Genomic DNA, 13881 nt, shown 5'->3' with positions numbered 1-13881 from the left:
AAAAAGTATTCTTTAGTCTACCAAGCTAGGTTTTCGAGAAAATTTTCCTTTGAATAGTTATATAAACATTTTCTTAAAAAAAGAAAAGTTGGTTACACCTATCACTTAATCTAAGTAAGGAAAGAATTAAAAAATATTTTGCTAGTAAAAGAAAATTATAAAAGTCTATATTTGCTAGAGAGTGGCATGTCAAAATGCCATCTGAGAAACATATAAAATACTAATTCTTGGTATTTATACTTGAAAGACTGTAGCCAAACCTGAAGTAACTTTCTCTTCTTTCCCRTAGCATAGAAACTTAAGAAAAAAAGAGAAAAATGAAAAGTAATTGCCATTTACCCTTTACACTCCATTCAAACTCTGAACAGATGCACCATTCCGTGACTTTAAAGCACTTCCAGGTAACAGACCTACATGAACCAGCTTTAAATCAGGAGAAGTAAAATTTGCTTGAGCAGTCTCTGTCACCGTATTCCTCTTCTTTAATATGCACACCTCATCTATCATTTTGAGCTAGAAAAGCGTATTTCCCAGACGGAGACTTTGCTCTATGTTTCTACTAGGAMTAGGATTGTGGTTAACATTTTTATTAGCAGTTCACCATTTTTCAGGTAAGAGGTTCATGAAACTCAGAAAGATCGCAAGATTCAAAATAGTGATGAAAGCCACTCTTTAYTCCTCAGTCCGCTGAGGGTGTGGTGAGGCGTTCTTTCYGCTTCCTTCTGGTGCTGCTGGARGYAGGAYGTTTGCACGTTGACAAAAACAAATGTCRGTAACAGTGAMAATTTCAATCAAAAAAAMCAGCAYAAAYGAAAGCAATGCTGGCTTCAAACAAGATTGCACTGTGCRTGTTATCTTCATAGGTTATGGAGTACAGCAGTCTGTAGCAGAAAGTYGCTCAAAGGAGTTCATTCTTCTTCAGGTTCAGATTTAGATGARATGGGCAGTGTTTGTTAGCAGAAGGGTATTACCGTGGTACCTACTGAACAAGGTATCGGATCACTGAAACTGGCAWATAGCAAAGCACCTTTTCCTCAGAAGTAAGGTATTTTATCAGAACAAAAAGCTCCCTAGTAGTGCCCACCTGAGACAGAGGGATATACAAGATAAAAATTGTCAAATGTTTTTCTCAGTATTGTTTTAGAAATAGATGTGTACATTTGAAAGAAGCAACAACCATCTTTCTAACCTAAGAGCATATCCACAGAARGAAGAGAAATAAAAAAGCACCACATGGTAAGGCTCAAAGACAYCACTCTTGAATAAAGTCTAGCAAGAACTGCTGGCCTATCATTAACTGAAAAAAAGATCTGGAATTGGGGAAGGCTAMCCTCTTAACATTTGATTTCTCCTCTTTTTTGGAAAAGAAGGAGTTTGTACAAAATTTATAAATGAACAGGATTTACTGAACAGAATATGTATGTGTATGTATTTTTATCTATCTATCTATATATCTATGGGTATATATATTGTGTGTGTGTCTTTGTGTGTCTAAAAGATACTTGGCTCTGTAATTAATTTCTCATTCTAACTGAAAGAACCTAAAGAATCCTAAATTTTGGAGAATAAATTGAATCAAAAGGTGAACTGTATGGTTTTGTGAGCAATTCATCAACTTTATAAGATCTTTGAAATCTTGTAAAAATATAGTGGATGGAAAACTGTTCCTGGAGCACGGTTGTCGATGACTCACTCTTAGATTGGAAAGATATGTAGAGAAGGGCTCTTTTTAGTGTCTGGGATCATACTATCCTTTTAATTGCAATTTGGTTAACAGAAAGATTAAGCATTATAAAAGCATTTGAGAAATATAAATAGATTGTTATGACAACTGGTCTATTTTTCATCTGTTTATGTTCCCATTAAAAGAGAAAGACTAGATCAGGTGGAGGGAAGGAAAGAACAATTTGTGTATCCACAGGGGAAAGAAAAAACTACCGCAGGGTAGGGAAGGGCAAATGGAATTAGAGTGGGAAGGAGGTGATCTGTTTAACAGCCTTTTTTATTTTCATTCTGCCTAATCTAGTCATCATGAGCATTTAATCTAGTTTTATGTCACGTTTTGTATTTTTTCAGATGGCAATTTCAGTATTTTCTGCTGTTTTAGTGGTAATAGTAGTGTTGCAGTAAGGATGATCTAAAGATAAAGAGAGAAAGTTGTGCAGAAATAAGTAAAATCTTTTATCGTATCACCCACTGGAAAAAAAAATCATGCAAAGGACAATTTTGCTGCAGCAATTTGCTAGTAGAATATTCATTTTACGTAATTATTGGTATCTCTTCAAGTTTGATAATGCACATATCTAATAAAATTCAATATAATTAGTTTTACAGGGTTTAAGAACCCAATTGCATATACATTGTCTAGAATGCACCCAATTCAAAATGACAGCAACAYAGATTATTGTATGTTAATATAGCATTTCCCAAGTAATATATTTATTTCATCATAACAGATACCAGACTATGCAGTTTTTCATTAAAAGTAATTAACATCATCCACATTGATTTATTTCTCATTGCTCGCACTGGAAGAAAATAGAATATCAGGAAAGATTCATTAGACAAGAAATACAGTTTCATTCGTTTTGTGAATGTATGATAGTTCTCTATTCAACAGCAGCGGAAGCACTGAGTTAGGTTGATGTCATTTTGGTAATAAATAAAAACACTTGTGAAAAGAAGCAAGTCATGATGGACTGAGTGGCTGTTGTTGAAATATCTATCCCCCTTTTAACATTTTATCAACCCCAACAAGGTCAAGTAATGTTACCATGTGCTATTAGAAATGAAGAAGAGACATTTGTGCCGGTTAGATTTTTTTCAATTATCTGCTATTTTGCAGATCAAGACAGGTTTGAATGGAARGTTTACTGCCAGAAGGACTATATCTAGTCTCAAATAAATCTTAAAATACTAAAAGGTGTCCCTTCCAGTAAGTATTTGCTACTATAAACGGCTAGCCAGAAAACCAGAGACAATATGATTCTGTTTCAGTGGAAAGTTCTTGAAAGCTATTCGAGAAGGCTGAAGCCAGTATCAATGCAGCAACCCCTATGGKGACACAAGTCATATATTTATTTCTGATTTGTGCATAAAGTTCAACAAAGGAAAACAAAGATGTATCAGTGAAAGGGAAGAAATATGAATAGGGAAYGAAGTGCCCAGCTGACTCATAAAGCACTAGTACTAACTGTTAAAAGAATTACAGTAAGAATAAATGAGTCAACTAGTTCCCTTTTAAAAAAATAATTAATGACAAAATGACAGAAAGAGCTCATTATGAAATCTTATGCAAATTACTTACTTTGGTTTTCTACTGCAAGTATTTCCCTGAGTTGGGAACAATTTCTAATACCAAGGTTACCCTATATTTCCTATTAATGGCTTATGATGTTATCAGAGTTAAGCAAGTTGACCTTAAACTTTACATGCAGAATAACCTCCTTGGAAAGGTTTGGAGGGCAGAGGGAAGGGGAGGAAGAGAAGGAAAAAAAGAAAAAGCCAAATGATCTGGCCATTTTCTAGAATGAGGCTAGAAAATTGTTTTCCCCATGATTAAAAAGAACAAAAACAAAACAGAAAAGTAGAACATCTTTTAGACTGTTATATCACTTCCAGTATTTTTTCCCCAAGCTTCTTGTTGACATATCAAAAAAATCCACCGTAACTGAAAGTCTATAGAAAAAGTATGCAAGTACCTGGTGGGAAGAACTCCCCAAAATGCAGTTTCTATAGCGCTTTCAGTAGACAGGAGCATTTCTGTAAGGTGAAACCTTGGGAGTTTACTGCCATGGACTTTTGCAGCTGTCCTGGACTGAGGGAAAGGGGTTTCTTTTGCAACTACAATACTGGAAACTGTTGACATACCATATACAGGCACTAGACGGAAAGTGAGACRCTCTCTCCCTCCTGGATACTTCACTTGAATGCACAAGAGAGGTTGAAGGTGTTGCTTCCCACTATGTTGAATACGATCCCATTGCAGGATAGGAAAGGGGCAGTCCTATTTTCAACTTGGGTTCAAGGCAGAGATAGAGCTGGGCTGCCAAACTGATCTAGCAGATCTAAGTTGGACAGAGTCCATGGGAAAGTAACTAAAATAGGAAGAACTTCAGGAAAACATGAAGCATGAAGAAAGTTTGAAGTGCTTGGGTCTAATTTGGATATAAGAGATGTACATGTTTATTACAAAGCRGGCAGAGATTAATTGCTCTCTATTGCCACTGTGGGAAAGGCAAGAAGAAAGCAGCACAATCCACTACAAAAGAAATTTAAATGGGCTTTCAGAAAAACTTTTTAAAATTCTAATGATTATGAAATGTTGGAAAAAGATATGCGAAAGTGGTTGTAGAATCTCCATCAGCAAAGGTTTTAATGAACAAGATCGAAAAATACCTGCAGAGAATCTAATTCAGTGTTAAGTTTTGGATTAGATGATCTCTTGAGGTCTCTTCCAGTGTTACAGCTTTATAATTTCATAAAGAGATGATGGAACAAATGCAAACTGCATAACACCAGTATTCTGTAAAACAATCAGGTCTGACCATACCAATTTGGCACCTGACATTTTTTTCTTAAGTTTCTCGCTATTCCCTGCAATCTAGGAAAATAAGCCYTCTGACCCTAAAGGATGTGGAGGGAACATATACCTTTCTCTGGCATCTGAAATAATTCACTGAGGGTAAGGCTACACACTGAAGAACGAAAACAACAAGTATCTATATCTACTTCTATAACTTTTCCTTTACTTCTCCCAACTCCCTCTATTGAACTTTGCTACAGTTAAAACTAAAGTTTTATCTTAATTAAAATGGATCCATATGAACTAGTTAGGCAAGCTCACTTTCTTGAAATGCACAAATGATGCTTTGCAATGCATGAAATGCAAACGATGCTCTCTGGTTTTAGTATTTCCAACAGAGGCCAAATACTAAGATTAAGAGATTTCTCTGAAWTGAATAAGGCATTTGGAAAAACTGCATATACTATATTACTCCATATTTCTTCTGATTCTTTAAGGTTCTTTTTACTAGTGTGTGCTCTTTGCAACATGAAGATTCTATATTGCTTTAGTAAATGCAGATGATACTACAGTTTTACTTGTAGTAAATAAATAACGTGTAGAAAAGCAAAACTCAAAAATCTCTTACAATTTTTAGTCCAAGACATTAATTATTACCAAGTTAAACCTCCTTCAAATCATTACACCATTCATTGCTGTAACAATATTTTAAATTCTAAAATATTTCTGTTACTCCAAAGGTTTTCTTAACTCAAAAAATTCAGCAAAAGAAACTAGGTTCCAAAAGATCTGTTCAGTAACTAATGCTTCAGAAGCCACTTAGCTTGAATTTTTCCTGCAGCTATTTAGCATTTCCAAAAACTACCATGYGTTTGCCTCTACAACTAGAATACAGCAAACAAGCTCACTCTCTCAAGGTCATGTTCACTGAAGGAAATAACATGGCCCTCTCTTATGCACACCACCCCCAGCAAGATGTATATAAGCCCTGTGTATGCTTCTGCTTCACAAAACATTCTATCACCTAATAACTAGAGAGGAGGGAAAAAGGAAGCTATAAATAGCATATAGCAACAACCTTCAACTAACAATGAAATCTATATTTCACATCCATTGATTTTGAAAAAATACGTAGTGCTAAAGACAGAGAAAGTGTACATGGTACCTCATCTAAACACTGAAATGCAGGACTTGCTGTCATATCAATGGATCCTTCATCTCGAGTATAAACTGTTGGAGCTAGAGCATAGAGAGGTTCCTCCTTTTCAGCTTCCAATTCTGTGTCACTGGAAGAACTTTCTTCACCAGCTTGACTCATTTTTTGAAATTCTAGGAAGTAACAAAAATATCAAAATTCTGTTAATCAGATGCTGGGATACAAATGATTATTCAAGATAAATTATGTGGTRAAGAAAAATAAAACAAATATTAACATGTGAGACTGACATGCAAGCAATAGAAGTCACAGTGCGAGCAAGACAGATTATAACTTCATGAGACACCTGTACGTGGCTGTACTATCATTCTATTGTTGCATGACTATTATAAAAATCATCTAATATTCAGTTCTATTATCATTTTGTAAATGTTAGCGAGTGTTGAACACAGTATSTCTTAAAGAATAGGCGTTGAATTATAGAAAGATTTAGGCTAGAAGAGACCTCTAGAGTCATCTAGTTCAGTCTACACAAAGCAGCACTAACTTCAAAGCTAGATCAAGTTTCTCAGGGCTTTGAGCAGCTAAGTTTTAAAAACTATCAGTCATCAGACTTCTCTGAGGTGTGTGAAAATGGTGAAGTGGAATGGGGAAAGGGAGATGGAATACAAGGGGACACAAAACTCCTGGCATCCTGATGAGACACAGCAATGCCAGACAGGTCAATAATTATTATATCAAATAGCCAATTAATAGCTGCCAAAAACATCTTCTGGCTTAACAATATCTTTACAACTTTGTATATTCAAGTGCATTTTAAAYGTTAAATTTAAATGTTAAAAATGCATTCTACATGAAGGTAGCAAACAAGGCAAACATTTCAGGAGAAAGACGTAAGAGATGGAATGGTTGAAGAGAACATGCAAGAGAGACATGGAACATTTTACAGAGGGAAGAGAAGGAGAGAATGACTTGTGCAGCACATAATATTGCCATGACATAATAAGATTGAGAAGCCATCGTGTATTTGTAGAGTAAAATAGAGAGGAAACTGTAGGGAGGACTTACATGGAAGAATTCAAGAAGTCCTCCATAAATTCACTAAAGTTGACCTTAAATGCAATGAATAGGCAGCTTCCCCAAGTATCAGTGTTTTAGCTCAAAATTTTAGGAGGAAGACTACTAACTCCTGCAAGTGTACACCTGGCAGCAGCAGATCTTTCTGGAGTAATTGCTATGTAGAGAACTTTGTATTCTGCGACAGTGCAAAGTCACCATAAAATCTGTACCAGTTGCCAGAGATACAGAACCCTCATCAAACTAGCTAGTCTTGATGTCTTTTCAGTCTTTCACACRGTATATGAGAGATTTTTGTCTTTTAAAATGGAACTCTTAATTTTGACTCCCATTGGTTTACAATAAAAATTGTAGTAAAATAGAGAACAAATCAGAACATTTCAAATAGCATATATTACATTTCTCCTATGAAACAACAGAGATAACTTCACATTTCAAAGCTGTAAGAATGACAATTAAAAAAATATATAATTTATTTTTCCAGTTATGGTGGGAAAATTAATATAAAAATGTTATATTTTGTGTATCCATCTTCTGAAGAGTCATTGCTGTCTATACAGATAGTGAAATTTAGACTGGTAAGCTTATGACTTTCTTCAGTGCTGTTTGGAATTCCTTCAAGAACATTTTGACTTTTAGAGAGATTTCAGCAGCTGTATTTGCTTATGGAAAAAAAAAAGCAATTTCATGATCTCTCCTGGAGAAGTCAAAACATTGTGAAACAACTGTAAACAGCATAGAGGCCAAGAAATAAACTCTGAAATATTGTACATAAACATGTATACAGATTTATAAATAGAATTATTTTTTATCTRTGAAGATCTGCTAAATGTTTTGGAATATGTATTTCATGTTCATGGCTGTTGCTGTTTTGCTTGTGCCTCTAAACATATTGGAGGAATTTAGAAAGAGGAAAAAGCACAGGGGGAAGAAGTTCTAAGCAGAACAGTGCCAAAAAAAAGAGAAGTTAATGGGTGTAGGCGTTTCTGTTGATACTTGTATATGAAACACACAGTTGACACCAGTCAAAAAAAACACTCAAGTATAATTCTTTTCTGTACAGTCGTACAAAAGAATCCTCCTCAAAGACTCCAAATTGCTGGGCATAAACAGAACAAAAACAACCTTCTGAATCTGAAAAGCTTATATGATAATGGTAAGACAAGAGACAGTGACAAGCGAGATGGAGGAAAAGACAGAGACAGCCTTAACTAGCGTGATAAGCACTGGTCTCCACTCCTACTTAGGAAGGAAGGGAATAGAGGTGCCATTTCAAAATATTAACAAGTGGTACTACAGCAAGAGATATGTACCATACGTGACACTAAGTTTAACATTCTTCAATTACCTACATATAATTAAATTTAAAGACTAGCTTATAAGAAATCAGATACATACAGGTCAAAAAGCAAAATGGAAAAAATGTATTTTTTGCTATAGCTGGTAAATAAACAGTCCAATTCAAATAGAAATGAAAGTTAGAATTATTTCTATGTTTACATAATAGTTCAACAAATATGGATGATCTCAGACCATAGACCTAATAAATAAATAAATAACCAAGGCCCTGCTCTGACCCAGAACTGCAGAGAGAGGGAAGTAAGAGTCAGCTTTGGAAGCCAGGTCAAACCAGGCAGAGAACCACCATGTGAAGCAGCTTCAAGACATAAGGAACTGAACTGAACTCAGGCTCTTAAGACTACCTCCACCGCCTTTTCTTCAGTATCTCTCTAGCAAACAGCAGTGCGAATGTGTAAACCAGCGCAGAATCCAGCTAGGTCGTTCTCAGCTGCACTGGCTCCTTCCAGACTGACAGTCGCAATAAGTAGTAAAATCTCATTTTAAATACAAAAAGATACAGCTCCATATATAAAGATACATCATCTAGACTAATTAAGGAAATGCTAAATTTATAGAAGTCTCACTGGGGAAACTATACTTAAAGGGTTCAATTTCATTAACATAGACCAATGAATCCTTTTAACTTAATCCCTTGCATTTACAAAATTAAATAGAAAAAGATTCAGGTTCAGAAAAGTATCAGTAATGTTTTGCTAAAAATACTAGTCACCCAGTTTTATCCTTCAAGGATAAAGTCGGATATGCTTTTTTTCCCCTTTAAATTAAGCACAGTGAAAAAAATCATTAAGCACATTAATTTTCTGTTGTTGCCATGCAGTTAAAAGCATGAATCTCCTGTTAGAATAATATTCTATTATTTACTCTGTTGTTGCTGGAGGTGAAAAAACCTGATGGATGCTGAAGACTGTATGCTAAAATAATGCCCTGTTYACTTATTTTATTATTAAAATGTTCTTACAAATGTACATTTAAGGTAATTTATAATTTCCATCTGATAACACCAGGCCAGTCTGTGAAGTCACRTAAAACAAGAAGCAGTTACTTGTGCAAGCAGCCTGATTAGGTCTGGTGCAAATACTCATGGAAGTAGCTACTTGCTAATATCAGACATAGGCTCTGGACTGGATTTACAGATGATACATTCATTACACACTGACAGGTGTGCCACTTTCCTTCCTGATGGAAATGGTAAATTCGTTAATATATTCCTTCACTCATTCTTTGTTGTTACCACACAAAACTGATCTATTTCAGTTAAGCCAGGTTAGTTAACATTTGCTACTGAAACAGCTAGATATGGATATGTTTGCATCAATTTAGATATCACAGCTGCCTATTATTTCCATCTTTTACAGGAAGTGATGTCTTCCTTCCTTCCTGATCTGCCAGATTTTTCTCAGGCAAAATCAAGTAAGAAAGCCTTAAGAATTTAAATCGAGGATCTGAGCTAAATTGGCTAATTCTGCCAGAAGTTAGTTAACGTATTCCCATCTGCTCTGCTGGCAGACAGATGCTGGCAGGCTCCAGAGGCAGTTCCCAGGGTGGAGAGGCAATGAACAATATTTCAGCTGAAGTCTGAGCATGGTACAGGATGTTTATCCATGTCTTCGGGCTACCTCCAGCACACAAATCTTATCCAAATAAAAGCAACTCTGAAAACAAGATGACTGTTTTAGCTTTTTACACTGAATTAGTTAGAAAAAAAAGTTAAGTAATTTAGTTAGAACATCAGAATGGCAATATATAGTCAGGCCTAAAGCTAATCTAACTCAGCATGCTTCCAGCCAAAACTGGGAAGGAGTAAAAGTATACACCAACCTCAGCATAGTGATGCTTCCCTGAACTTGTTCATTCTGCCCTGGAACTCATGGAAAACTTTAAAAACCCACACAATCAGGAGAAAAGGAAGTCCTCATTTACTCCTCTCTGCCTGATATGGATAACCAGCTTTTTTTGTTTGTTTTGAATCTGGTTCCCATCAGCTTCTTTTGATGCCACCTAGTTCTTGTACTGGAAGAGCCAGTGAACAATCAAGCCCTTTCTAAGCCAAGTGTTTTCTAGCAGCATATTTTTACTTGTCGGCCCTTTTTCTAGGCTGACAAATCCCAAGTTACCTAGCCGTTACTGGTATGAAAGCCTTTCTCTACCTTTTACTGTCCTTGTCAATATTCTGATTTTTTCCAGTTTTACCAAATCCTCTTCTAGGAACAGAGAAGGGGAGAGATGAGAACTACAGACAATATTGAAAACATAGGAGTACCATGGGTTTATTTAATAGCATTGTGATTTTGTTTTCATCCCCTACAATTCTATGTCCTAATGCTTCTTTCTGAAAGTTAAATTGATCCAGTATAACACTTAAGCCACCTTTTAAATAGAACTTCTGTTTTAACTAGGCAGAGCCTTGTGTTTCAGCTGCATGGACTGTGTCTTTGAACTACAAAGCCCTGCCAACACTAAATGATAAGTGAAATGACACGGTACACAGTTGGCGATTATGATATCCACATAGTTCAGAATGGACTGTTTGATTAGATAGACTGTACCACTTCACAGATAACTATTTTGGAGAAATGACACCACATCGCATAGTTATGTTGCTTCACAATTTCTATCGTAAGGTCCATTGTTTCCATCAGTTTGCAGGAAGTCTTCGCTACTTGGAACGGGATCACCCTGGGCTACACGTACACTTCAGCTTTGTCTGCTGCAGTTCTACATAGATGTGGCTAAGACATGCAGGAATCGAATGCTAAGRTTTCCCACTTCCCTTTTGACTTGGTTTCTGTGAGGAACTTGCTTGCCTCAGATAATTTCTGATAGCACGACAAACAAAAAACCCCTGAAATCCAAACCACTGTGTGTTCTGGAGACAACCTCACTCTGCTATCTCAGAGAGGGAACTGTTACCATCACTACACATACACATAGAATACAGAGAGGAAAACAAAGAAAAAACAAGGTTTGCTACCCACTGAGCCCTGAACACAACTTGAGAACTTAAGGCTCAAGGAAGTAGTTCCAGAAAAACGTTACTGAAAAATGTTATTGACAAAACAAACAAAATTAATTAAAATAATGTAATACAATGTAATATTGTAATGTAATATGTAATGTCACATTTCATAACAGAAATGCGTAAGACTAATAAACTTCACAAAAAAATCCTGATATCAAAAATCTTGAGCTTTAGGATATGAAAGAACAGTAAGAATTAACTAGTCATATGCATGGTAAATCTTGCCCTAACTCTGGATGGTAAGTTGAAAGGAAATGTTCTTGCATTTGCAGGTAGAAACGTCAGCATGAACATAATTCCAGCAAGAATACTCTTGCAGGGCAGACTCTTTTTACTGAGTACTGAAGTCGCATTATTTCTTATTATAAGTATGGCAAACAGATTACCTTAATTCTGCCCAAGCAGACTAACTAATGTTTATATCCTTTGGGTATATAAAGCTGTCTGATATTGTTCTGTACTTATTTCAAACTGTCGAAGTGAAATGCGTATTCCTTCTACAGCTTCTCCTGGAGGACCATTTCTTTTAATTCCTTTTCCCTTAAGATCTCTCTTGGACTTCCTTTAGCCTAAAAGCTTCTCTTATAAAGCTGTGGCTTTAAAATCTATTTCATAAAGCAATTTAAAGTCTACTTTTTATTGCCTTTTGCATGAAATACAGAATATTCTGGTAAATTCATTGGCTTACCACAACATTCAGGTACGTAAACATCCTACAATGATGACTAAGGACTCTAAAAAGTATTGTAAATCATTAAGCACTCACTTTCACACATCCTGGTTTAACTCACTCTATTGTATAGACATAGTCATCTTGAAATTGGAGATCTAAAAGTGAAAATAAATCTCATTTTATTGTTGGACAGATGGTAAAACACAGTTATTCTGCCACACTCCATACCAGCTGATCAACTGGAATTCTGTCAAGAGCATGAAAGTGAAACTGAATTGACTCTATAGCTAAGTAGAATATTAAAAACATGAAGCTTCATATGTGATGAGAAAAGGAATAATCACTAGGAAAATGCTTTCCATTTTCTTCAGTATTCTTAAATGTATTTTAAAGTGTGTTTTAAACAGCTATCTAGTGGAAAAAAAACACAAAAAGGTAAAATATATAGATAGGAAAGGGTTCAGCATCTTTGAACAGTTCCTCAAATCAAGATTCACAATTACAAGAGACATGCCAATATTAAAGATGATGCATAGATGATGCACAGCACCGTTTGGAGCCCAACCTGACAAACCTCTGCTCCAAGAAAACAGTGGCAAATGCCCTGTCAAGACGCTGCAGAAATGGATGGCAGTGGGGAGGCAGCACTAAGGTTTGAGAGGAGGCATGAGACTGATAAGAACATATCAGCACTAACTTCGGCAGAGATGTGTGGCAACAGCCAAGTCCCATTTGTGGGAGGGGAAAAGGRGGGGATTCCCTGGTTTGAACAATAGGAAGTTAATAGAGTTATTTGTTGAATTGACTGTCATCTAGTGGAAGCACAGCACACTGCACCACTAGTTATGGTACTCTAGTGCTTCCCTGTCAAATTAAGCAACCAACAGTTAAATTCAGTATTTGGTTTCAAGGTGGGAATTCGGTACTATTTTTTTCCAAAAGCAACTATTTCTGAAGACTTGACAATTTTAACGTACACCTCTCTTCATGTCCCAAGATATTTCTTAATACATATTTGTCTTTCTAGAATTCTAGCATATTGCAGAGTGCCACTTTTTTGTCTTTCATTTAAGGATTTTTCAGATTGAATAACATAAACTGATGAAATAATTTAACTTGAAAAGCTTTACTGACCAGCATGAATCCTTAACAGTCTCTACAGTGAAAATTACAGAAGGACAAAAAAGCTAGGACCAGCTTTTTTCCTATTACAGATTTAGATATCATTTTGGACTCATAAATAATCACCCCCAGACACACTGATAATAACAAAAATGAAGATGAAAAGAGCTTCCAACCAAATATAATATTGCACGGCTTCAATAGTTATTTTTGGAAAGAAAAAAAAACACTGCCCCATAGAACATAAAAGCATGAGAAAATCAATAAATTTCATTATTTAAATTTCATTAATTAGATTTCATTATTTCTTGAGTTGCAATGTAGCTACGACAATGCACTTTTCTGTGCCTGTTTCATTACTGGCAGTAAACTACTGTTAGGAAGCCTACAACAGGAATTTAATCCCAACTTCACACGATCTGTGCCCAACCACACCCCTTTTTTAAATTATTGTGTAAAACTCATGTAGACCAAGAGGTCTGATAAACTGAAGTCTGTAGCTCCACACTCATTTGTAAACCCTGCAAGGACTGTTGTTTCCTGAAACATTTGGACAGAATTAAGGAAAATATTTATTTGGCTGCCTTTAGCATGGCTAAACTGTACATTAACGCAGAGTCTGAGAAGCAGTCTCAATAAACAACGTGTTAACCAAGCTATCTTGAGAGCGCGTAATTTTTGAGCTCCACAATACCGTTTGGAAAAAGTGTTTTTTCCAGCATATCTAGCAAACCGCTTCTTCATCCTCTGACCAAGGACGTTTCATCCGGCGAAGCCTCGCCGCGGGCTACAGCACAGCCAAGAGCAGGCCGCCACCCGGGGGCCTTGCCCTCCCCTCCTTCCCAGCCCCGCGCCGTCGCCTCGAGAGCGCTGCAGTCGTTCCCTCGCGCGGGAGAGGGCCCCGCAGGCGGCCCACGACGGGGAAGGCGGCCCACGAGGGGGAAGGC

At 36.3% G+C, this 13881-nt stretch overlaps 1 protein-coding gene across 2 annotated transcripts in view; it reads right to left on the bottom strand.

Annotated features, from left to right (window-relative positions):
• CCDC146 (coiled-coil domain containing 146) overlaps window positions 1-5843 on the bottom strand; it is an 81162-nt gene extending 75319 nt beyond the window's left edge. For both annotated transcript variants that reach the window (XM_085298592.1, XM_085298602.1), the window contains exon 1: window positions 5691-5843. In XM_085298592.1, the coding sequence (XP_085154718.1) occupies window positions 5691-5843 (153 nt within the window). The remainder of the gene's footprint in view (window positions 1-5690) is intronic.
• Window positions 5844-13881: the final 8038 nt, after the last annotated feature.

The sequence above is a fragment of the Rhea americana genome, unplaced genomic scaffold (assembly GCF_003343005.1).
Source record: "Rhea americana isolate MKP2758 unplaced genomic scaffold, rheAme1 scaffold_1, whole genome shotgun sequence".
Lineage (NCBI taxonomy): Eukaryota > Metazoa > Chordata > Aves > Rheiformes > Rheidae > Rhea > Rhea americana.
The sequence above is the reverse complement of the archived record's forward strand: the minus strand, read 5'-3'. Positions and strand labels throughout refer to the sequence as shown.